Source organism: Drosophila obscura, unplaced genomic scaffold, assembly GCF_018151105.1.
Source record: "Drosophila obscura isolate BZ-5 IFL unplaced genomic scaffold, ASM1815110v1 contig_4, whole genome shotgun sequence".
NCBI classification, from domain to species: Eukaryota; Metazoa; Arthropoda; class Insecta; order Diptera; family Drosophilidae; genus Drosophila; species Drosophila obscura.
Genome location: NW_024542828.1, coordinates 10,229,005 through 10,255,147, shown reverse-complemented (window position 1 = coordinate 10,255,147; position 26,143 = coordinate 10,229,005). Strand labels below are relative to the sequence as shown.

At 43.7% G+C, this 26,143-nt stretch overlaps 1 protein-coding gene across 1 annotated transcript; it reads left to right on the top strand.

The window, feature by feature from the left end:
- Positions 1–1,034: 1,034 nt before the first annotated feature.
- LOC111070027 (neurogenic locus protein delta) lies at positions 1,035–24,832 on the top strand. The gene is made up of 6 exons (XM_022360323.2): positions 1,035–1,971; positions 8,440–8,751; positions 12,467–12,533; positions 16,203–16,451; positions 20,045–20,099; positions 22,243–24,832. Exons 1-6 carry the CDS (start codon positions 1,915–1,917, stop codon positions 24,047–24,049), a joined length of 2,547 nt encoding a protein of 848 aa, XP_022216015.2. The 5' UTR covers positions 1,035–1,914; the 3' UTR covers positions 24,050–24,832.
- The last annotated feature ends 1,311 nt before the right edge of the window (positions 24,833–26,143 follow it).

The following is a 26,143-nucleotide window of genomic DNA, read 5'->3' as shown; positions in this document are numbered from 1 at the left end:
CTTGGGAGATTTTGGGTGAATATTTTACGGGTAGGAGCTACTGAAAAGGGAGTAGCAATATGGGGGATACTTATAGTGATCTAGGTCGATCAATGATCTATCCAAGACTCTTCTGGTTATATATTTAATTATTATATGCCTGAGAAAACTTTCCAATTTCTATAAACTTATCATACAATGCCAAGCCCCTCCTCTTACTGCACATTCCTCCAGTTCTAACATAAATCTACTTATACCAAAAATTCCTATCCATTCATTCTATGCACAGTCCATCCCATCCCCCAATATTTTTCAGCGCCCAAAAAAAAAACACAATAAAAAGCAGAACGAACCCTTTTCATATGTAAATTATGGATAAAATCCCCTTAAGCGAAGATCCTACGGAATCCTATCTATGGAATGCGGAACAACCCCCTTACCCTACCTATCACAAAACCCCCGTTTTTCATAGACAAAGGAACTCCTTTGTGGCCATCTATAGAAAACCGAAATAGCGCGAAATATCAGAGTACCTTAAACCAAAAGAGTTTACATACAGTTACCCATAAAATATATTTTAAAATAATAATTTACTTAATAAATATATGTCCAGCAACATATGCAGTGTGGCCGGCAACAAAGGCGCCCAAGACCAGGTCGCATTAGGACAATGAGGTGCGCTTGGCAACAAATGTACAAGCAACATCATCTGCTCATTTTGTGACGTCGCAACATACTCTTCCCAGCATTGCTCACTCACACAGCGCAGGAATGAGCTCTCACGCTCTTCAATTGAGTGAAATTCACATGGATCCCTGGCAGCGCTGCTTGCGTCGCTGCCCTCATTGAGTGAGTTTGCAAATGCTCACAGTATGTTCAGAATTGGGGTGGGTTTTACCTTGCATACGTTGAAATTTCTGTGTCGTTTTACCTGCTGTCCATACCTTTTTGTCAGCTTGCCCGCAACATGTTTTCGGCAACATGCTGCCGAGCAACATTTGAAGGCGGGCGGATTTGAAAGAACGGCCTTGCGCCACGAACGCGACGAAACATGTTCAATTTTTAAACGGCCTTCACCATTCAAGTCGCGCGGATCTCTGTGCTGCGCGCGTCGTCAAGAAAATTCAGAAAAATAAGTTCAAAAGTTGATAACATACCAACGTCTATTTCGTCGGTGTTCGCATTTACCGGAGAGCGCGCGGCCAAAAATTACAATTCGTACCGCCACATAAAACGCGTGAAACAGTGTCACAACAAAATCCACACATTTGTTTGGGGAAATAATTTTTGGAAATATCCCATGAAACTCCCCGCAAGAGCAGTGCATTTTTAAATGATCTTTTAATAGAGAAATATTCCAAATATTTGCATGTGTTTTTGTTAATTTTACAACAACAACGAAAAGAAGGAATAATAATACACAAAACGAGAGGCAGAGGAAAAAGAGCAGCCCTTGGCGGCATTTTTTTGGTGCCATAAACCGTTAGTTCTGTGTTCTCGCAAAAATATACAAAGAGAGAGAGAACCCAAAAAAAAATAGAGTTTTACTTAAAATAAACCGCAAACTAAAATAAATGCTGAAGTAAAATCGAAATATTGTGGCGCGTGCACGTGTGAGGAGGAGAATAACAACAACAACAAATGCAAAACCATGTGCCGCACTAAATAGCAACAAAATAATACGAGAACGAGCAGAAGAAGTAGTAGAGGAAGATTAAAAAAAATTCGCGATAGAGAAGCTGCAGCTGAAAAGTGTAGCTGCAAATTTTCTAATAAAACAACAATTAAACAATCACGCGATCGACTCTCTTCTCTCACACCACTCACACACACACACACAACACACACGAGGATTATAACACTCACACACACACCACACACCCTACCACACACTCGCCGAAATCCCGCAGGAGAGCAACAAAACCAACAGTAAACATGCATTGGATTAAATGTTTATTAACGGCATTCATTTGCTTCACAGTCATTGTGCAGGTGAGTTTTACTCTAAAAAATAGTCTTAATTTAGTCCCTTTTCCCCCTTTTCACCACCGGCTACACACGCGAAACCATTAACCGTTGCACTCATATTTTTCGGCAGCTGCACGGCGCGCGCTTTTTCATATGTGTATGTGTGTGAATGGGTGGAAGAACAGCAGACAGACAGACAGCCGGTTAGCGCTGCCAGGCTGTTAGTTTTACATGTGGATTGTGGGTGGGATACTAGGATCCAGTTTAACCCTGAAATAAGTTCCATTCTGTTCATATTTTGAGGATGGGACTGAAATGTGGGTGTGTTGTGATCACTTTTCGAATCCCCTACGGGAATCAAAACCTTCCCTTAGATTCCATTTCGGGTAATCTGATATCAACAGCTGTTTAGGGGTGGCTTTCGGCAAGGCACGGCACGGCACCCTTTTTCCAACGATTTAGCTAAAAACTAGTTTTCAAACAGGTCCAAGGGCCCGAAAAACATTTTTCCAACATATACAAATTTACCACCAACGGCGCATGCCGCAAAACCAAGAAAAACAAAAACTATAAAAAAAATTACAAATGCAAAAAAAAAGAGTCATACATGTGGATGGATCTGGCAACATCTGTCGTTCTGGATGTACTCTTCTGCTCCCCCTCTACACCGCTCTTCGGCTGCTGCGCTTTTTAACATGCGCTTTACGCTTTGCTCTTCCTCTTCTCTTCTTTGCGTAGGTCAACGGCGACACATGCGCCACTCACTTGATCTGCTTTGCTCTCCTCTCCGCCTCTCTCCCATTCCCTTCTTTCTTTCATTGATCTTTCACGCCAGCATCTTGCAGCCCCCGCCACTCCACTTCTCTTCCCGTATGCCGACGACAGACCATGCGTGCCCATGTCTTTCGTCTCTGTCTGTCACGCTGTTTTGGCACATTGCGTGCTCTCGCGCTCTCTCCCTCTTTTGCGCTTGCTAATTTTAACGATGTTCCGAAAAAGTGTCTGGAAAAGGAAACCTCCTGCGGTCTCGTCTCCAGATTTTCGAACAGCTGAAAGTGTTTGTTGGCTTTTTGGAGCTGTGCTTTTTAGAGGTGGCAGCTGTTGAAGCTGCACTGAAAGAAATATTTAAAAATATGTAAAAATATAGAGTAAATGTTTGAGGGAATAAATTGTGTGAGAAATGAGCTGATAAATGGTTCTGAGAGCAGACGATCGCCCCCAGAATTATTTCCTCGTTAGTGCCGCGTTTATCGTTAGTAAATGCAACTAATTTGCGATTAAAATTAATTCGAGAAACTATTAAAAAACTGTCCCATCTTTTCTACTCGTACCTCTTGTAGTTTAGATCTATTTAAATATAATATCCCCCTCATAATTATCTCCCATTAGCAATGCAATTTAATTCAATTTTCTTTGGGTTTTCCTTTACTCGTATTCTATATGTTCTCACAATTTCCGCCACTAATTTTGCTCCCAAGCTGCGTTTAAATTTCAATTTAACTATCAAATAACCGTACGAGCAGTGCAGTGCAGTGCAGCCAGCCCAGGGATCGTATCGTGTCTGTCTCTTGTTTTTAGTGCAATTTTCATATTAACATTGGGGCATGTGTCCAGAAGAATGAGTAGATCTCTCTCTCTCTCTCTCCTTATCTCTCTGCCTCTTTATAACATAATTAATTGCAATTTAGATGTGGAGGAGGAAGCCCCAGCGCCCCCACCATGCCGCATTCTGTTGCACGCATACACTCTGGTGCTGATTCACTTGCGCTTATAACTGTTTTTGTTCCCAGGGACCGTTGTTAACGGTTGATTATGATGATGAATTTAAATGATTAATAAACAACGGCAAAGGGCAGCCCCACAACAACACCTGTAGATGGAGAAGAAAAGCCATGTACTACAGGGGGAAAAATCATCATAAAAATGCGTGCTTTCCATACAATTTTTTAATGTCTCCCTTTGTCTTGGCGGAAAAGCCTCTCCTCTCCCGTGCCGCATACAAGAGCCCACCTGTCAGTCAGTCAGTCAACGGAGTTGACGTGGAAGCAACAACATAGAAAATGGCAAAAAGAAACTAGAAAACGAGAGGTAGAATGATAGTCGAAGATGGTTATACTCTGGGAGAACGGAGATGTGTCTTTGGGCAATGTTAAAACGAGAAACCTATACATTTTAGATGGATTTTATCTAAAAATAAGGAAGATATGGGGTTTTAACATTGGGGATTCTCAACTCTAAAGCTGCCTCTTGCAATAGGTAACCCTCCCTGCTGCGTTGTTAGAGTATATTTGATCGTATAAAAAGTGCCAAAGAAAAGGCCTCTAACTAGTCGCCGTCACCCCTGAGTGATCGCTTGCAGAAAAGGGAAGAAGAGGACTACCAAAGAATAGGCATAAAAAGAGCAAACTGAGTCAAGCAAAAGGTAAACAATGCAACGCACTATTTTCCAACACTTTTAACAAGTGTCTGTCTAACATTTCCAGTTCTTCAGGCACCTACTACACTACACTCCCTCCCGCGTGCCCCCGTCTCTATAAGTCCGGGAGGGAGTCTCGTGAGTTGTGTGGTGCCCCCAAAGGGTCTTCAAGCGTAATAAAGTTCAGAGTTGAAGGCAAAGGCAAATAAACACAACGGCAAAAGAACGAACCTACGGATATGGACAAGTGTTTTCCCGGGGGACTTCTGAGGGGGAAATACAACAAGATTGTGTAAGCAATTTTTATTATAACTATTCCCTTGGAGAGGAATTTTAACTAACTTTGGAGCGAAGAAAAGTGTGGAGCAAAGTTATTTAGAAGATTGTGAAAGATTGCGAACGAATATTTTATTAGACAAGGATTTTACCTGACAATTTTTTGCATTCTTGAGGGGTTTTATATAGAAGATAAAATATCCCACAAAAAGTACCCCTCAAGGGAAATATCAACCACAAACCGTTTAGGGATACTTAGCGGTATCTCTAGTGTTAACTGTTTTAACATGTGGCATGTGGGAGAAACAGTGTCACCCCACAGCCCCACCTCCGCTACAATGGATGTCCGAAATGTGGGACAAAAAACTATTGTGGTTGCACTTTTTGTTTAGCCCCCCTCCCTCCCTCTGCCCGTCTGAATATCTTCCCACGTGTAAATTTGTGTGTGTGTGTGTTTGTTTGTTTATGTGTTGGTGTTATGCAAATTGATTTCGGTTTTTTTTTTGTTTTGTTTAAATATTTTGACAAACGACGGCCCAGCCTTTGTTATCCACTACATATTTCTCTTCGTCTCTTTTGTTGCTCATTTTTATGAGAGTTTGCCTCTGTTTTTCGCCCCCTCCACTTGTTTCCTCCTCCCGCGCGCGCACCTGTCTTCCTTCCGCTCAATGGTTTTTCTAACATTTTCTTGTGCGCCTTCCTCCTATCGCTGTCTCTGTCTCTGTCTGCTTGTCTTCCCTTTCCCTCTTTCTCTTATTAATTCAGACGCAGCACCGCGTCTATTAATTCTTTTTTTTTTTTGCATCTCCTTCTCTTCGTTTTTTGCACGCGCATATTTTTATGCTCTTCTTCAAAGCGCCGTTGAAAACAAGTTTTTGTTGCGCTGCGCTCTTACGATCTCGCTCTCTCTCTCTCTCCATCTCGCTCTTTCACTCTTTGGAGCAGCTGCCAGCTGCAGCAGCACTCACACACACACACGCACACATTTCCAATTCACTTTTAAGTCACGTTTTGCTCTTTTTTTTTGCGCCCCTGCTCTTTAGGTTTTTTAGCTCAAGTTATATTCCAAGGGGAGGTAAGGCTCTCTTGCTGAAGCACATGGTTGAAGCCGGTTTTGGCTTACCTTCTTATTGGATGTACCTTGGGGCTCCACCGCCAGCTGACAAACGGTGATCTTGCTCTCTCTCTTTCTCTCTCTGTCTGTCTGCTGCTGCTGCTGCTAAACTGTTATAGCCTTTGGGGCCTGTAAGCCCGTTCTCTCCCTCTCTTTTTCCACCTCCCTTTCCCAACCCTTCTCCCCCTCTCACCGACTCTGATCTTTCAATATGGCTGCATGCGCGCACTGCTGCTTCTTCACCTGGCGTTCGGCTTACACCTTTTGCTCTGCTACTGCGCTGCCTCTGCCTCTCTGCTCTCTTGTTCGCCTTTCGCGAACGCTCTCTCTCTCGCGCATTGGTTTCGTATGTCGCGTCTCTCTCTGGCTGCTTCGTCCCCGCTTTAACCATCAATGTTGACCGGCAAAATCGTATGCCGTGGGAAACAATTCGGTTTTACTTGTACATTTTTTCATCGTTTTTTCTGCTTCTCCTTCTTCTGCTTCTTCTCTCTCTCTTGCCCGTTGCCTGTCGCTGTCGCTGACTCTGCCACTGCCTCCACCTCTGCCGCTTCTTTTATTTTAGTTTTTTTTTTGTGTGTTGTTGCTTGTGTTGTTTTATTTTCTGTGCTGCTCTTTTGCGTCCGTTTTGTTTTTGTTGCCCTGCCTGCCTGCTGCTTATTAATACACGTTTTGTCTCTGTCTTCTACTTCTGTTTGCATCTCTTTCAGGCTGTCTGCGTTTGTTGCCTAAGTCTTTTGTATTTGCTTTATGTAGGATTCTATGGGAGAGAATGGGTAATGGGATAAAGGATTATTGATAAATTCCCTGGCTTAGAAGGAAAAATGGGAATAATTTTCTCAGCTATGCAGAAGGGATTTTTTATAATTTTTTAGGGATTTTTAGGATGGGACCAATTTCCAAGCCTTCTAACAATTTTCCCTACTTTCCCCTAATCGTCAATCTCCCAACAATTACAAAAGCCTTTGTACAATGTTAGCGCCAGCTCAAGACCCAAGCACAAACATCCATTAAATGATCTCTTAAGCAGCTTTGCTACAGTTTCAGTTGTTGTGTTTTTTTTTTTTTACCTCTTTTTATTGTCTGTGGGGATTACACCTGTGCCTGTGCCTACCACTCGAAAGGCGGAGAGAATGGATGGTAGATGGTGAATGGAGAGCGGAGGCACACAGCATCCAGACCGCACTTCTACTTAATTGAGCAATTAAACACCCATGTACCGCGAAACGAACGACAGAAAGAGGAGGAATAGATGGACAGAGAGAGAGAGAGAGAGAGGGAAAACCCACAAAACTTCCCAAGCAGCAGCAGCCAGCCACATGTGGAGCAAACTATAAAAAAAAAAAACTCTATGCTGTGCTGAGCTGTGCTCATGTCTTGTCAACAATTAAATTGTCATTTTAACAAGCTTCACTCTTGTTGTTATTGTGGCTGTTGCCTGAAATGTTAATTGCCGAACAGTTATAGTTTATAGTGGTAGAAAACGGACCAACGACAGAGCAGAGCAGAGCGCACACAAGAGGCAACAATCGGAGCAATCGGAGCAGCAATAACTATAAGTAGATCTCCATCCTATTTTTGGGCATTGCCTCTGATTGGAGTGCCGTCGATTGCCCATTTATGGTTCTGGGCAATGATGAAGTCATAATTAAAGATTTACGCACTTAAGTGTGGTGCACCCATCTATGGGATAGCGAGAATTTCCCTTCAAAAGTTATACAGTGTTGAGAAAATTTTATAAAAACATTACACATAAAATTTAAAACAAATATAAAATTTCCCTTTGTAGGGAAATTTTCGAAGATTAACTCCAAATTTGCTCATATTTGTTAATCTAAAAATTCCCTAAATGTAAAGTTTGCAAAATTTTATTTTTACACCTTGACTAATTTCATTCAATCAAAAGTCTCCATCTACTATGGGAAATGTGTCATAAACACACATTAAAAAGTGTCCAAAAACATGAATTTCTAGCACATGTGTGACCCATTTTGCTAATTTTCCCTCACACCTTTGAATCAAAAAAAAAAACAAAAGACAAGCCATAAAACAGACAAAAGAGAGATACAAATTAATTGAGAAATTTATGAGAAAGACGGCTATCAAACAGATTTGCAAATCCAAAACATATGCAAAGCGTCGGCGCTTCAAAACGAAAGTCGAGCACAGGAATCCCATCCAAAAAAGACAAGACTGAAACTGAAACACACAGGTTTATAACTATAACGTACAATGACTTGAAAGCGAAGCAAACGAAGTGGAATTTATTACAGAGGCCCGCGAATCGAAGACCAAACCGAGAGGTCTGGATGGAGACCGCTTGCTGAGCATTTGTCATGTTTCCTCTTTTATTTTTTTTTTTTTTTTATTTTTTGGGGTTCTCTTAATATTTCATAAGCCTGTTTTTGTCCTTTGCATGGGTCTCTCCGGTCTACCCGTCCACCGTCTGCTACTGCAGCAGCAAAATTCCTCTGCAATTTCTGTGCAAAAATACCATGTTGAAAGATTTATCGCCGTCTCTTGTTGGGGACCGCGCGATGCATTCCTTTTGTTTCTTATTCCGATTCTGATTCTGTTCTTTTATTCCCCTCTGATTTTTATTTGTTGTTGTTTTTAATGAATTGCTTTTTAATTTGATTTGACTAATACAACTTTTTTCCCTTTGCGTCTCTGTCTCGTTTTGCAGGTTCACAGTTCCGGCAATTTTGAATTGCGGCTAAAATACTTTAGCAACGAGCATGGCAGGGATAACGAGGGTCGCTGCTGTAGCGGCGAAACGGATGCGGCGACGGGCAAGTGCTTGGGCACTTGCAAAACGCGGTTTCGTGTCTGTTTGAAGCACTATCAGGCGACCATCGATACCACATCGCAGTGCACCTACGGGGATGTGGTAACACCCATTCTGGGCGAGAATTCGGTCAATCTGACCGATGCGCAACGCTTTCAAAATAAGGGTTTCTCGAATCCCATACAATTTCCCTTTCAGTTTTCATGGCCGGTAAGTACAATTTTCGCTTTTTTCTCTTTTTATTATTTTTAGACTCCATGCGGCACATTTCATTTAATTTTCATCTGTTTTTTTTTTGTGCTAATTTGTTTGTGGGCTTTTTATAGACTCGCGCGGTTGGCTGCTGCCCCCCTCCTGGCTGTGTATCCGGCAGGCGAGCGTCCTTGTTGGGAGGGTTGTTGCTGTGGCGCACACGCCGAAACATCTGTCGGCTATTAAAAGTGCGCCTGAAAAGTACGCGCACGCGCAGTCGCACCACCAAGCACCGATCCACCACTTTCCAAGTACCTCCCGGATCCCAGCCATCCATCCATCCATCCATCCACCACCAATTCCATTCCATTCCAGTCAGAGCGACAATTTCCAGATCGCTGCATAGCCAGCCCACCCCTTCGAGCTCCTTTCAGGCGTTTGCCGTTACTTTTTGTGGCACAAACCGAAAGGGAGAGAAATTGTATGCCTGGTTTTGACTTTTGAGTGGAACTTGTTTTCCCTCTCTGACTTTATAGAAGAGTGTAGAGTAGAGTGAGATTTTTGGTGATTTTTCACGCAGTTTAAAATGTTCCCCTAAGTGAAAGGCACCAACTGAAACCTAAACCTAAAACCCCTATGCGAGCACTTTTCTTTTCTTGGTAAAGAACCCAAGAAGCATGACATCCTCTGGCCTTTCTTTGGGGCCACCCTTCTTTTTAGTTGAAGTTTTTGCCTTGCCTTCATTTTGTAGCCTGCTGCTGGCGCACGTGTGCTCAATAAATTGCTTGAAAATTTTGAAATACCACCGACAGACTTAAGTTCTTCTTCAGAGTTATGCTCCACTGACGCAAAGGTATACCAAGCCATTCCATGCGATGCCATGCCATGCCATGCATTTCTTAATTATTATTACAGCAAGAGAGGCAAGGCAAGGTAAGGCAAGGCAGTTGTAGCCAAGGTAGTAAAGTAGTACGATCCGATCCCAACCCCCAGAAAGAAGAAGTTACTGAAGCTTCAAAACAATAACTGGACTGGAGTTTGTAACGTATTTTTTTTGTGTGTGTCTGTGGCCCGCAGCAAACACCCTCCCTTATTTCTAGAGAGCCCTGCCCTGCCCTGCCACTCTTTTTCATAGACACTTTACTTCCTAATTGTGCGCATGTGCAGCGTCATTATTATTATCATTACACATACGACAGAGAGACAGACAGCCAGCCAGCCAGTCTTTTGTTGCTGCCTGCCTGCCTGTTGCAAAGTCATGGTGCCCGGGGAGCAAAATATGCTCCCCCAGGTAGCTTGTTTTTTTGTGGCACGTGAAATGTGTAATGTGCATAAATTTGTGTGTGCAAAAGTGCGGGCATAACTTAACAATTAGCAAACTTTTGCGCTGAAATTTCCCTATAGCGAGGGAAATAACATGGCACGCGTATGTTAAGCAGGGAAATTTTTGAGAAGATTTAAAGGTATTTCTAATTCATGGAAAAACAGATCACAAATAGTTTTAAATAAATCTCCAACTGCATTAAAAAGTATTTCTGTCAATAAAGGAAATTTCCCAGTGTTTCTTTGGCATGTTCCAGCATATTCTATTTTTGAACAGTCTCCAAAAATACTTTAAGAAAATGTATTTTTAAATTTCTAAACATTTATAGGAAACTATTTGCATCTGTTCTTTGGATTAGTTTCGTAGGCGCGCAGGCACCGCACTTTCAACTTTTAAATTATTTCTAGGTCAAACTATAAATTTAATTATAGTTCTAGACCGCCTCTAGAACTCTGCTCCACCCCTCTGCTGCTCCTCCTGCACTGAGAGCGTACTGCCGCTCGCTGCTGCTGCTGCTGCATCAACTAATTTAATGTTGCACTTAATTAAAACAACGACGAAGCCACGCATGCCTGACAACACGCCAAAAGATGTTGCAAGTACCGAAAAGGGGGAGTCCGGACCGGAGTCTCTCGTTCTGTTCCGTTCCGTTCCCTCCTTTTGCTGCTAAAAATAGTCGAAGCAGCGATGGCAGGCGTACAGCATTGATGTCTGTCGTCTCGTCTTGTCTCTTCTCTTCTGTTCGTATTGAACTTTGCTACTTTTATCCGTCCGTCCGTCCGTCCGTCTGTCTCGTGCGTCTTGTCTTGTGTCTTCTGTGTGTCGCCTCCCCTGTTGCTACGTGTCTGGGGGCTTACCACTCCTACTCTTGCGCCCAATGCAGTGTGCCCTGTGTGCTGTGTTGCATGCCACCAACTGCACTTCCACCCTATCCGGAGCCCTGTGACTGTGACTGGATATTGACGTTGATATACAGCACCGACGCACGCGATATTCACTAAAGCGAGCGGGTGACTGCTGCTGCTCCTCCTCCTCCTTCTCCTGTTGCTGCTGATGCATCGTTGCCTCATTTATTTTTGGACCTGGGCGGATGCAAAAACTAAGAATTTCTCGGTGTGGCGTCTGATTGTAATTTATATAACTTTTTTTTTTGAGGTAAAAATATAAATTTCCCTTTAAGAAATGTCAACTGAAAATGTCTTGGAAGTGCACAAAATTCAATTGCTATTGCTACTAATTTTCGAACTTTTAGAGTAAATATCGAAAAATATCCCACAAAGGGAAATTTTAGTTGAACCCATTTTAAAACCCAAAAAAACAACTTAAGACATTTTATGGCAATTAAATGGTACTATCTGAAATTTCCCACAAGGGGGAAATTTTATATACCCCACTAAAAATTCAACCGGACGGACTGCAGGTCGACAATCACGTAGCTTCTGTTGAAAGGCATTTTATTTCTCTCTGCACAGCACACAAAACACCAATAAACCATCGGCAGCGCTTCATTTCATTTCGTTATTACCTTTTTTTTTTTTGCCTTTTTTCATTTCCCATTTCCCATTGTTTCCCATCCATCGCTCCAGCACTGATGATCATCATCTACGTGTCTCGATGTCTGATTTGTTTCCTGTCGTGCCCATATAAATTTTATGTTTATTTTCGCAAATGGTAGAAAAAAAATAACACATACGAAATGGCAGCAGCAATCGTTAGGCAATCAATCGGCAAAAGCCAACAAACAGACTTATCAACCAAATTAATTCTACATCTCCCAAACGAGCGCCCACGCATCGCCACACTCCACACTCCACTCCACTCCAAACCACCAAAGTGCAACGCAAAATCGAAAGTTAGTCGAAAAAATTAGTCATTTACATGGAAAATGCAACGGCAAGATTCGATATTCAACGATCCACGCCCAGCTACCAGAAAACCAGATTCGAAAACCTCTGCAAAAGTTTTTCCATGAAGTGGATTTTGTGTCATCTCTGCCGGTTTTTCCAGCAGCAGCATCACTCCCGCTCTCGCGTTCGTTGCATTTGAAATCAAGTGTGAATTGAGGGCGCTGCCGATTGTGGATTGCATTTGAATTTGCATTTCAAATTTGTTGCTGCCGCCGCATTAGACGCGATGCGATGCGATCTGTGTGTCTGTGTGTGGATCTGTGGGTGTCAAAACTAGCTTTTTTGTGCTGCCTGGGCCTCTGCCTGTCATAATCTGTTTATAATGAGTCGCTCTCGCGCAATGTGGGGGCTGATCTGGAAGATGGGGCATGCATCGCATCCATTAGCTTGGAATTAGATTGATAAAAAATGTCGTTGGGGTATTACTGTCGCTCACTTCCCCTTTAGATTGCATATGAAAAACTTTCTTTAATACAATTTCCTTCTCTCTTCTGCTTTACAGGGCACCTTCTCGCTGATCGTCGAGGCCTGGCATGATGCCAACAACAGCGCCAATACGCGTGTAAACAGTAAGTGAAAATATTTAAAATTACAAACAAATTATGGCATTAATTTTTAATGTGTAAAATTACTTTCCTGTATGATGAGGCATACTATATCCTTTCCTGCTTTCCTTTCCTGCTTCCTGTGCAACGAAAGGATCTTCTTTGCAACCCTCTCTCGCGCGCTCTCTCTCTGGATGATCATTTCTGTGTGGAATTTGATACTTGTGCAAGTTCTAGCAGAAGATATCCGGGGTATTGAGTGGTTTTAAATAACCAACCAAGCCAGCCAGCCCAGCCAGAGGGGATAAACCAAACCTCGTGCGCTGTTGTCGCCTTTTGTTGTCTGTCTGCCTGCCTCTTTTTTTGCTGGCTCTGGCTCTACCTCAGAGCGGAAGTGTGCCCAACCCTTTTTTGCCTCTCGTTTTTTTTTTGCAATTAAGTTCTTGTGTCGTTCTGATCACGATTTAAACTCTAGTTCGAATCACTAGATCGAAGGATCGTGTATGTAATCCATCTGGAAAACAATGGAAACATTGCATCAAGGAATCTGTGATTGTCTTTTGCTGATACGAGACACATACAAAAAAAGGACCACCCCACATGAGAAATCCTTGAATTCTACGACTTGAATTTATTTTCTCTGTGCTGTGCATTTTCCCACAAAGATTTTTGTTGATGAAAAGAGAACAGGTAGATCTTGCGGCTACCTGCAGAATTTCTTTTCAAAAAGATTTATGGAGTTTTCTTTGGAACATTCTAAAAAAACGCATCATTCAATCCCTCAAGGAATTTTAATTGTTTCACAGATTTTTCAAGGTTCCCCGCTGCTTTGGTGATTTTTTTTTATAGATCTTTATCCTCTCCCGCTCTGTCTCTCTCCCACTGCTTGCAATTGCAATTTCAATTTCCACACAGCTGAGATTTCCCTGCCTGTCAAGGATTAATTTCATTATTTGCCAAAGTATATTTGCAACAAAGTGCAAGGCGATCTCCCGCATACTTTTAGTTGCACAGCAAGTTTTTGGACTCTTTTTTCTTTTATTTTTCTGTTTTTAACATAAATTACATAAAGGCAGGAGGCATCAGCACGCAGCAGCAGTCGCAGCATCATCGACCTTTTCGCCAGCAGCGCAACACACACACACAGCCGTTGGGTTGCAAGAAAGACCCAGACCCAGACCTGCTGGGCACAAAACGAAAAAAAAAAACAGAATCTGAATTCTGAATCCTGTATCCACAGGCTTGACCATCGGTGCAAGGTGCTCCTCAATGCGGCGAAGAGCTGAGCGTCGTCCACTCCACTCCGCTGCAACCTTTTCCTCTCTCCAACCTACCAATTAATCTCTGCCAATGCCAAAGTTGTTAGTGTTGCACGTTGCTGTGGCAGCACATGCCCCCCTCTCTGCCTCCCCGCCACGATGTTGTTAAAATGCTTATCTTTTAATTTTAACTCTTTGGATCAAGAAGCGGCGGCCCAGCAACAAGAGGCACAGCCTCTTTGGGGCTTTGCCTTCGTCTTGCCCCCGTCCGTCAGTCCGTACGTCTGTCGTCTTTCTTTTGCCACAAAACTTGTCGTTTCGTTGTTGTTGTTGCTGTTGCTGTTGTTCGCTAGTCTGTTGCTCTGTTGACGTCGTGTGTCTTGATAAAATGGTATTTTCGAAAAAATTCCTCAAGTCAGCAAGCAAATGGAGGGGGAGGATGCAGGATGAGGCAGGAGCAGGAAGGAGGTGGTGGCGGCGGCACAGTCGAGAGTCAAGTTTGGATTTCTTGTTGCAAATTTGTTGCACACAAATTTCACTCATTTGTTAAAGCCAGCAAATGGGGTTGACAAAACGATAGAGGAGCAGCCGGAGGACTTTTAAATAAATTACCCCCAACAGGGAAATTTTTAGAAAATGTATTTTAGGGATTTATTTGTATTTAGACAAGCACAGCAAAAAATTCCCTTTTAGGGAATTCTTACCAATTCCCAATTGGGAATTTTTGTGCCAGTGCCAGTGCTAATTTCCCTACTTGTAAACCACTTTTCCACACACATTACGAAAGCTGTTGCCACAGATAATTATGAAAATGCAGCTTTTGCGTAAATATATTTTTGTGTGCAAAAGCAGAAAAATCTGCTTGATATATTTTATTATGCGGATTTCTTGCTGCACTCTGCTGGAGTCACGGAGCCACAGAGCCACTCGGCAACTGGCAAAACTGGCCACAAAATGTGCGTCTGCGTCTTAGTCTGTTTGCCGGCACGTCTAATAACCTGTCATGCCACAAATCCAATGGGCTTTAGCCCCCCGTGTGTGTCTACCGTGTGTGTAGTCTACAGTCTGTGGCAAATGTAAATAAAACCACAAAAATACAATTCAATTTTTTTCTTCGTTTCGTTTGGGAATGTTGTAGCTTGGTGCGATTTTTGCATTGAATGGTTTTTCCATGTTTGCGAATGGTCCCCGTCCCGTCCCGTGCCGATCCGTCGTCAGGTGAAGCACACGACCGACCGACCGACGACCGATCGACGACTTTTCTGGCCAAAAAGGCAGCACGAAACGGCTCTAAGAATTTCTTGTAGCCACTGTAGCATAGCCGTTTGTGCCGTTTGCCATTGCATTTGACTCTTGTGCATATTTTTGGTAATTAATTAGCGGAGTATTTGGAGTTTTTGGAGATTTTTTTATTTCATATTTTTTTATTGGCCAACCAGTTAAGCGGCTTGTCAATGTGCGGCTGTTGGCTGCTGCTAGCTGCTGCTAGCTGCTGGCTGTGTAATATATGGCTTTGACAATACCATTCGATATATTTGGGCAACAACATTTGCCAGTCTGTGGTGCATTAGGCAATCCGAATCTAAGGATTTGGAGAGCCAAAAATTTGTATAAATTTGAATCCTCGAAGTTGCTCTCGTTTTCACTTTCCACTGGCATTCCATTTAAAAGATTTTTCCTCGGTGTTCTCTCTTTGGCTTTTAACATTAAAAAGCGGCGAGATTTATTTTTGGATTTCTTTCTAAGCTCAAACAAAACTCTTAAGCTTTGGCTGTGGCTGTGGCTGTGGCTCTGGCTTCATGCAATTCGAATAGTCATGCACCTGCAATTTACTTTATAGACCATGGCATAATGTGGTATGGTATATACTCCGTGCCACCGATGTGCAGACATACATACATATGTATATATTTGTATTTGTATATTGTACGAAAGAGAGACGAAACAAGTTGGAGGGACCGGTCTGTGGGCTCAGGCACTGAACAGCTGAAAACAAAAAAAAAAAAAGCTGAACAAGTGGAGTCTCGCCGAAGCCAAATCAAAGCCGATCCCGAAGCCATGCCATGCCATGCCCCCCGTGTGTCTCTGTCGCTGACTCTCCCTCAACGACTGACTGCCTGCCTGCTGCATACCTCAACTTCAGCCAGCACTTGACTTGCAGCCACTCCAAAAAAACAAAAAAAAAATACAAAAACAAAAAAAAAACACTGTGTGACAAGCAATTGCATTCGATTTTCGATTTTTCCTCTTTTAAGTTTTCATTTTCCACATTCCACAGCCTCTGCCGACTCCAGCTTTACCTTCGTAGCGATGATCATCTTTAACCCAATTAATCTTCATTAGTTCCTCTCTCTCTCTATCTATCTATATATCTTTATCTCGTTCTCACACACTTATACTCATTCAACTGTTCTCTCTCTCTCGCCCTTTGCAGATCTTCTCATCCAGCGGCTGTTGGTGCAACAAGTCTTGGAGGTGTCCTCCGAATGGAAGACCAACAAATCGGAGTCGCAGTACACATCGCTGGAGTACGATTTCCGTGTCACCTGCGACTCCAACTATTACGGTTCGGGCTGTGCCAAGTTCTGTCGCACGCGGGACGACTCCTTTGGCCACTCCAAATGCTCGGAGACGGGCGAAATTATCTGCCTGAGTGGATGGCAGGGCGATTATTGTCATATACGTAAGTAGAAACAACAAAATATTTAATGCTAAAAGATCCAAGCACCAAAAAAAAAGAATATCTCAGCTTTCGGTTACGAATCCGAGGAGGAGAGCTCTGTACTCGATCCACGGATCAATAGCCTCCCCATCTAACCACTCGACACATTCTTTAAACCGAAAAACTTGGCTCCAATTTTCGTTTGTTTGTTGTTGCTTCTGCAACAGACGCGCCTCCCCCTTGCCCGCTGCCGCCTGCCTTGAAGTGGCTCTTTTTTTTTTTTGTTTCTTCAAGCCATCATTATTGAAAATCACTTGCTTGTCAAATCAAATGAGATGATTGTACACAATGCCTGCCTGTGGTGACCCCACCAAAAGAGTTGGAAGTGAGAGACATATCCAAACCGAATCCAAGGAGCTGGAACTTGGCTGCTTGGGCTGCTGCTGCTCCACGAATTAAAGCATAATTACATTTATTCGAAAATGCGTATGGTCCAGCCATGATGGAATGATTTGACAAAAAAAAAAACAAAAAATAAATGAAATTTGAATACAGAAAAATTATTCGAGTGGAAAAAATCAAAGTCAAACAAATAAATTAAAAATCAATAGAAAGACAACAGGGACTGTGGACTGTTGGGGGGAAAAGTCATTTGTCATTCTCCCCCCCCCCACAAGTGAGAAAGAGATGAAAACAGAACAAAACGATGTCTAACGAACCCCACAACAACAACAACAACAACGATGCAGATCCCGAAAGAGATCCGAGAAGTAGCCGAAAGGCACAAAAAGATACACAAATATTCGGTTTAGGCCCGGGCCCGGGCCCTTTGTAGTTTCTACCATTCGGATGCTGCCTGCCTGCTACCCAAAAACATTTTCAACTGTGAATCAGAGCACAAGAGCCACAGCAGACCCTCAGCAGAACCTTCCTCTCACTCTCTCTCTCTCTCTCTCTGATGATCGTACGAAAAATCTTCCCACGCCAAGTGCAAGGGCTCCCCCCCGATCGGTTGCCAGGTTCCAGGTTGCCAGGTTTTTCGGTCCAAAAAGGTGTGGTGCCCCTTTTTACGCAGACACAGAAGCAGCGCAACCGAAGAAGCAACAGGCATGATGATGATGATGATGCACAGGCAGGCCCTCTCTCTTTCTCGCTTGCTGCATGCCGCACATGCCTCACTGAGAGGACGAAGACGACGATGGAGACCCAAAGAACGAACTTCCTTTTGGGTTTTGCTGTGGCAGCCTCTGATTACACCTTAAATGTCGTCGTAGTCTCTGTTGCCTGTTGCCTGTTGCTTCTTTTCGTTTCGTTTCGTTCTTTTTACCTTTTTGTTGTTTTTTGTTGTTTTTGGGGCAGATAATTTTTGTGTCCTGCTGCCAGCGGAAGAGGCAGCTGCTGCTGCTTGCTGCTTTTGCCTCTTGCTATATTTTATTTTTCAACTTAAATGCGCAAAAATGAGCTTAAATTAAGGCACAAACACAGCAGCGAAAATTATTTTCCAGCACCAGCAGCAGCCCAAAAACAAAATAAAAAGCCAAAACGTGCATGCAGCCTGCAAAGAAAAAAAAAAAAGAAACAGGATAAATACAGGAGAGGAGGGTAGTGGTGGAGCGAGGAGCCCTTAAATTGGCCCAAAAGGTTGTTGTTGCTTTTTATCGGTGCGTATGAATGAAACGAAACGAAATGAAGCGTTGCTGATGGATCCGGTGGTGTGGTGTCTGTGTCTGCTTCGCTCTTCGGTTGTTCAAGGAAATACATAAGAAGCTATGTATTTTGCCTAAAGTTTGCCGCACCTGAATGGAAGTGGCAAGAGTGGCAAGAGCCAGCTGCAAAGTGTTGAAAAGAAGCGAAAGATATTTAAGTAGCTGTGAGAAGTAGTTCTCTGGGCAGAACGACGAAGGGCGAAGGGCAGTAGAGTGAGGCAAACACTTGAGAGAATTACAACTAAAAGTGAAAGTTGAATGATGAAAAAAATATTTGCTTCTAATTTCTGAGCCACTCAGTAGAGTATTATTCCCAGCTCAAAGGTATTACCCATTCCCTCCAAATATTTCTATGCCCCTTCCCCAGCCATTTCCCTGCAAGTGCATTCCCTTCTTTCAGTGCTGCAGCACTTCCTCATATTTTTGCATCCATCCCATAAGTAATTCCAATCAATTTATTAGCAGCGCGCCCAAGCTTCGGGGCGTGTGAACTTATTCTCTGCTGCACGGGAACCACTTCCAGATCTCACTTTCAGTCGGCAGCCCCGCTGCATGGAAAAACTATTTCAAGAGTTCCTCCCCCTCTTTTCGCCCTGCTCTTCGCTCTCTCGCTGTAATAAAAATCATTGGCAATTGCCAATATTACGCTCTTTTTCTCTCAATATTCGATATATTAACTGCGTGAATGCGCGCAAGGCAGAGGCTGTAGGCAGGCAGGGATAGGGAGGGACTGGCAGCGGGACTGGGACGGGACTTGGGTACTTCTCCATGGCCAGAACACGTTTTTGTGATTTTCTAGCAATTTTCCCGGCTGCTGCTGCCGCTGCTGCTGCTTCTGAATGAAACTTTGGCTTTAAAGAGGATCTGTTCTGTTCTCGGTTCTGTTCCTTTTGGCATTGCCTTTTTTAGTTTTGTTCACGACTTTTATTTTTCCGCTCTCTTCTCCTAGGCCCTTGTGGCGGTGGTGGTGGTGGCGGCGGCGGCGGCGGCGTTGGCAACTCCCCTACTTCCTGCCACAGCCGAGGCAGAGGCAGCAGCAGCAGCATCGGCATCAGGAGAGGAGAAACATGTTTGCCACATTCTTCAGGCGCGGACTCCAACTGCAACTTGGAGTTCGTCTTTGACTCTGACTCCAACTCCAAACTCCAGACCAGAGCCCCCGACGAGACGACTTCCAATCGAAGTTTTCGTCGAACCTTTTGAGCTTGGGAATCTGTTTTGGGGCAAGACGACTCCTCCAGCTCCTCAGCTGCTGCTGCTGCTGCCGCTGCTGCTTGCCTCCTTCCTTTGCTTCCTTCATCAGCTTCATCATCTGCTTCTTCTTCTTCTTCATGGATGGGTCTCTTCTTCTACTCTCGAAGGCCTGGCCATGGGATTATTTCATTTTGTGTGTTTCCTTTTTCGGCCTTAGAAACAAGTTATTCCTGCTTCACAGTTTGAGAGCCACCACCACCACCAGCAGTTACAGTCACAGCCCCACCATTTGGCCATGATTCATTTTTTAAAATTTTTTTTATAGGTTTCTGTTGTTTTTTTTTTTGGGGGGAAGTTTTGTGCGCTAAAACGCTTTTAAACGCTTTTCTATTGTTTTTCACGCGGCTTTTGTTTAATGTGTCAGAAAGCAAGAGACACCAGTCCAAATCTTTTATTTTTCAATGCCAGACGCGTGAAAAAGAAAGTTTTCATCTTCTTCCTAGCTGGAAATTAACTCAATTTTCGGTTCGATTGATTTGTGTCTGTGTGTGGGTTGCATTGGGTTGTGCCCGTCGTCGCGTGTGAGTGGGTGTCCGTGTCCGTGTCAGGTGGCGGGGAAAGTGTTTCTCTATTCTTTTGTTTTGTTTTGACTTTTTGTTTGGTTTACATTTCAATTAATTTATATTTAAATTTTTCCTCTTCTTCTCTTTACAGCAAAATGCGCCAAAGGCTGTGAGCATGGACACTGCGATAAACCCAATCAATGCCTGTAAGTATTTTATTTTTATATATTTTATTTTATGTGTAATTTATAAGCGGAACACTGGCTGGCAGAGAGAGATTTGATTTTGAGGGGCAAACACTGGCTGGAGTAGAGCTGCTCATTTGAACACAATTTGTGTGGCAACACTGGCACTAACGGTGCGCTCTCTGTCCTCAGTTTTTAACCCACTCCTTGGAGCAACACTGGCCGCGAGACACAGCTAACGGTGCTCCAGCTTCATTTTAATGATGACAACTCTCCTCTCCTGTGCTGCTCATCCTCCCATCACACCCGTTAACTGCGCTGCGCTGCGGCTTCGGCTGCGGCTCTTTCTGCTACGTTTTATATGTTTGCACGTTTTGTTTGTTTGTTTGTGGGTTTGTTGTGCCCACCCAAAATGCAATCATCATCATGATTGGAGGGGGCACACCTTTTCCATGTACTCACTGTCGACTGCTGCTGCTACCGTGTGGTGTGGCTGGCTGGTTGGTTGGCTGACTGGCTGGCTGGCTGGCAAAAGGGCAACACTTTTTGTTGTTGTTTCGTTTAGTGCACGTTTTGTGTTTGCTGCTGTTGCTGCTGCCTGAAAACCAACCGCAAGAAATTCTTTTGGCGAGGAGTCGTCGTCGTCGCGATGTCATTTGATTTGCTTGAAGGTTTTGCATTACAACCAGGGGGCCAGTGCCAGTGCCAGTCCACACTCCTCACACACCAAGAAAATAAATAAAGTAAAAGCAATACCAACAACAGCAAATTGAATTACAAAGTTTTCCCACATTTTTTTTTTTTGTTGTTTGTCTGTGCGCTCGGTGCTCGGTGCTCTATCCATCCAAAAAGGTGTAAGCGAACACTTTTGACGACGCTGGCAAATATTTCCAGCATACAATTTCACATTTCATTTCAGCTGTTGTTGAAAAAAGACAGCAACAGGAGGGGGGCGACAGGGAGCTACAAGAGCTACAGCTAATTGCGCCTTTGGGCAGAGATCTCTTGAAATTGATTTTCCACAACAGACAAGCGGACAGACAGCCAGAGAATAGAGAGGATGTTGCTCATTATTTATGCATTATGTTGGCCAATAAAAACACTTTAAGCCAAACGGAAATCAAACATTTTCGGTTGTGGTTTCGTCAATAATTGTGCCAAATAAAAGTACAAATACCAAAAACCGACACATCATTCCCATCCCATTCCCAAAGAGACAGAGGGGCAGAGTTGGAGTGGACATAACGCCTTGAATTGTGCTGTGGCAACCGCAACAGTGTGGAGTGGAGTGGAGGCTACTACGCCTGGGTATGCGTGTGCCACTTCAAAGTGCGGACTTAATGGTGGGAATATTTTAATAATTCTAAACGCATACGCGACACTACACTCGTTCGTACATATACACGTTTCGTTTCGTTATGTTATGTTGGCAACTCTGTCACTGCTGTGTGTACACACTGGCTCAGACGCATATCAATTACTACGACGAACGACGGGGACGACTGTACCGCCCCCCCAACAGGTTGTCTGTTATCCGTCTCTTTGGCTTTGCATTCGGTTTTGTGGGTGAAGGCTTTGGCCTGATCGGAAAGTGCAGCTGTTTTTCGGTCGAATGTGCGTGCCGTGCCACAGAGGAAGCTCGCACTCGTCGCACTTGCAATCGAATTTATGATCGTGAGAAATGCAAAAACTTTTCGACTCTCTACTCTCTGTCTCTGTGTCTGTGTCTCTGTCTGCGGATATAACTTCTTGAACAGACATTCGCTTCATTTCGTTTGTCAAGTCAGTCGGACTCCACTTCAAAAACAACACACAAAAAAAGAGTCTTGTGTGTGTCTTGTGTCTGTTTTTTGCTCTTTTTGTGTGCCTCATCTGCTGTGCCTTTGGGGGCTCTCACTGCATTCAAGCGTGGCACATGGGGCAAAGACAGACCGAGAGAGAGAGAGAGAGAGAGAGAGAGAGAGAGAGAGAGCATCAATTACCATTGAACAGGTGATGGAAAAGTAAACCAATGCTCGAGGCGCTTCAATAAGCAATTCACCAGTATGCCAGTGTGTACCTATTAGGCCACAGATATTCTACATGTCTGGTCACACTATGCACAAAACACACAACACACTGTAATGGTCACACTAACTAACGAAATTTGTTACATCTGTTACAGCTGCCAATTGGGCTGGAAGGGACCTCTGTGCAACGAGTGCGTGCTGGAGCCCAACTGCATCCATGGAACGTGCAACAAGCCGTGGACGTGCATCTGCAACGAGGGCTGGGGTGGACTGTACTGCAACCAGGACCTCAATTACTGCACGAATCATCGTCCCTGCAAGAATGGCGGCACCTGCTTCAACACCGGCGAGGGCCTGTACACGTGCAAGTGTGCGCCAGGCTTCAGTGGCGATGACTGCGAAACGGAGATCTACTCGTGCGACGCCGGCGTGAATCCCTGCCAGAATGGCGGCACCTGTGTGAACGAGCAGACGAAGGGCGGCTACAAGTGCATGTGTGCGACTGGCTGGAGCGGCAGGATGTGCGAGGACAAGGTGCTGACGTGTGCGGACAAGCCCTGCCATCAGGGCACCTGCCGCAATGTGCGCGCCGGTCTGGGCACCAAGGGGCAGGGGTTTCAGTGCGACTGCCCCGGCGGTTACAGCGGCACCACGTGCGAGCTCCAGCTGGACAACTGCCGACCGAATCCGTGCCTGAACGGAGGCAGCTGCCAGCCGAACGGCAAGTGCATCTGTCCGAGCGGCTTCACGGGCACCAAATGCGAGACGAACACCGACGACTGTCTGGGCCACAAGTGCGAGAACGGAGGCACCTGCGTCGATCTGGTGAATCAATACCGCTGCCAGTGCGTGCCCGGCTTCCATGGCTCCCACTGCAGCAGCAAGCTGGATCTCTGCCTCATTCGGCCCTGCGCCAATGGCGGCACCTGCCTCAATCTGAAGAACGACTTTCAGTGCACCTGCAGGGCGGGCTTCACCGGCAAGGATTGCTCCATTGACATTGACGAGTGCATCAGTGGACCCTGCCACAATGGCGGCACCTGCATGAATCGCGTCAACAGCTTCGAGTGCGTGTGCGCGAATGGATTCCGCGGCAAGCAGTGCGACGAGGAGTCCTACGATTCGGTCACGTTCGATGCCCATCAATATGGAGCCACCACCCAGGCGCGCGCCGACGGTCTGACCAATGCCCAGGTCGTGCTCATTGCCGTGTTTTCGGTGGCCATGCCGCTGGTGGCTGTCATTGCCGCCTGTGTGGTCTTTTGCATGAAACGGAAACGTAAGCGCGCCCAGGAGAAGGACGATGCGGAGGCCCGCAAGCAGAACGAACAGAATGCGGTGGCCACCATGCACCACAATGGCAGTGCCGTGGGCGTCGGCCTCACCGCCGGTGCGCTGGGCGTCAAAACGGGCTCCAACAGCGGCCTGACCTTCGACAATGGCAATCCGAATATCATCAAGAACACGTGGGACAAGTCGGTGAACAACATCTGTGCCTCGGCGGCGGCGGCAGCTGCCGCAGCGGACGAGTGCCTCATGTATGGCGGCGCCCTGTCCAACTATGTGGCACAGGCCGACAATAATGCCAATTCGGAGTTTTGCGGCGTGGGCCAGATTGCGCCACTGCAGCGGGCCAAATCCCAGAAGCAGCTCAACACGGATCCCACGCTGATGCATAGAAGTGCCTCAGCAGCAGCGGCAGCGGCGGCAGCAGCAGCAGCCGCAGCGGGTGGCGCCTCTGGGACTGCCAAAGACTACAGCAGCGGCGGCGGGTCCGTGGCTGAGGGCAAGCGCATCTCCGTTTTGGGAGAGGGCTCGTACTGCAGCCAGCGGTGGCCGTCGCTCGCTGCGGCGGGTGTGGCAGGTGCATGCTCCTCCCAAATGATGGCCGCTGCCTCGGCCACCGGCAGTGGGGCGGGGACGACGCAACGGACAGTGGTCTGTGGCACGCCGCACATGTAAAAAACACAAAACAAAAAACACCAAACACAAAAACTCACAGAAAGAAAAACACACACACACACTCTCTGGTTATAGGAGGAAATACAAAGAAAAGACTGGGGTTGGGTTTTCGACAAAACAAAACAAAAATATGTGAAAAAGAGACGCCAAAATATATAGGGCCGATACGCACCGGCTTCGTTGTTGTTTGAGATTGAAGCAGTATAGTCGTCAGAATATCAGAATATCCCTTCAAACAAACAAAACAAAACAAAACAAAACAAAAAGAGAAACCATAAACCCCCAATTAAATGTGACTTAAGCCTAAAGTAAATGATTTTTATGTACCCTCAAGAATTTGCCTTTTTTCCATCCCATAACTTGACCTTAGACTCTCCCTCCCTTTTCCACGGACGACGAGAGGAGCCGACCTCTCCACCATACACGTTTTGACGTTTTGCATGTTACTGAAAAATCTGCTTCAATTTAATTCTAATATTTTTCGCTATAAATTGTAAATATTACAAAAATAAAATTAAAAATAAAACTTAAATTCTAAGGCTAACAAAGTGAAGAACAAACTCCTCATTGACAATGCCCCTGGGGGCATTCCTGTATATATATATAGTAGGTCACACATTCGATATACGACATAAACAAAACAAAAAAACCTTAAAAAAAAGAATACCATACAAAATTGACTATCTCGACTATTTCTAGGATAAACTATACTTAACTCTCGATTCTGTAGCTTAATGATAGATTAAAGACCCCAAACAAACAAAAGCGAAGACAAACAAAAACATTTAGTGATTCTATTTTAAGTGCTTAAAAAAATTCTATCTATTTTTTTTAAAACTTTTTTTTATTTTAATCCTCATTTATATATATTATTTTTTTCATCCTGTTTTTGGAGCATTTATATATCAGAAGAAGTCAATAATTATTGTAGCTATGAAAAGAATTTATAAATTATAAGCGCATAAAAAACATATTTGGAATATCTGAGAAATATTTTTGGAAAGAAAAAGCAAAATTGAATGAAAAATACACCCCCGAATCCCCGACCCTACCCTCCCCAGATAAAGTCTCCATATAGTCTTATATTATTATACATTTAATTTTGATCTCAAAACCGAAGACAACAACCAGACGAACGAAAAACAACAAAAAAAAACTGTTTGCGAAATTCCAAAATATCAAAATTAAACAAAATCTACTGAAAATAAAAAATACAAAACTCTACAGTTAAATTGCAAATGGTTCCTCGTTAGTGTAAAAAAAATAAAATAAAAAGTAATGAAAATTAGTTATAAAAGTGCTAAAACTGTGCAGCAAAACCTATCTGATAAATCGTATATATATATTTTTATATGTCTCTCACTGCGCACACTCAGCTCTCATCAGATTTATCCAATTTTGTATATAAATTACTCTCAATCTCCCCCCTTTTCCATGAATCCATAAGCTAATACACACACACACCCATATATTATATATTTTTTATAAATATTTAATTTTTAAATAGTCGTTTTTAGTAATTTATATTTTTATTGCAAAAAGAAAAAAACCCGAAAAAGAGAAAAAAAAAACACAACACACAAACAAGACAGATAAAAAAAATTGTAAAAAGTTGATAAGATTTCCCCAATATTTATACCAGAAAGAAACGGATAAAGAGAGACACGAAACAAAACAAACAAAAAACCATAAAAAATAGTAGTTACTTGCATACAATTGTAATTTAGTGTTGTACTTACGATTTAGTCTAAACAATTTTATGAAATTTTTTAGTAATTAAAAACGAATGAATTGAAAAACAAACAAACAAAAGCCACAAAAAAAAACGAACAAACAAAAATGCAAAGGAAAAAAACAAAATGAACAAAAAAACAAAAACAATAAAAAATTTTTATGAATGAATTATAAATGGAAAAATGTTTTCTTATTTTAAATAACACGTTGGGCGGGAGGCTGGCAGGCGTTAGTCCTTTGCCGAAAATCCAGACAGTAAAACGTAGCGCTACAGCCAAATCCTGGTGTGTGCACACTGCACACTCTTTTGTAATGGTATGTGTTGGTGCGGGTGCCGCCACGAAATTTGCATAGTGCGCA

Bases quoted from the DNA above. Each gene is read 5' to 3' on its own strand.
- LOC111070027 (XM_022360323.2), top strand. From the start codon at position 1,915: ATGCATTGGATTAAATGTTTATTAACGGCATTCATTTGCTTCACAGTC. The intron at 8,752-12,466 runs GTAAGTACAATT...TCTGCTTTACAG, and splicing joins CCTTTCAGTTTTCATGGCCG to GGCACCTTCTCGCTGATCGT. The intron at 12,534-16,202 runs GTAAGTGAAAAT...CGCCCTTTGCAG, and splicing joins CGCCAATACGCGTGTAAACA to ATCTTCTCATCCAGCGGCTG.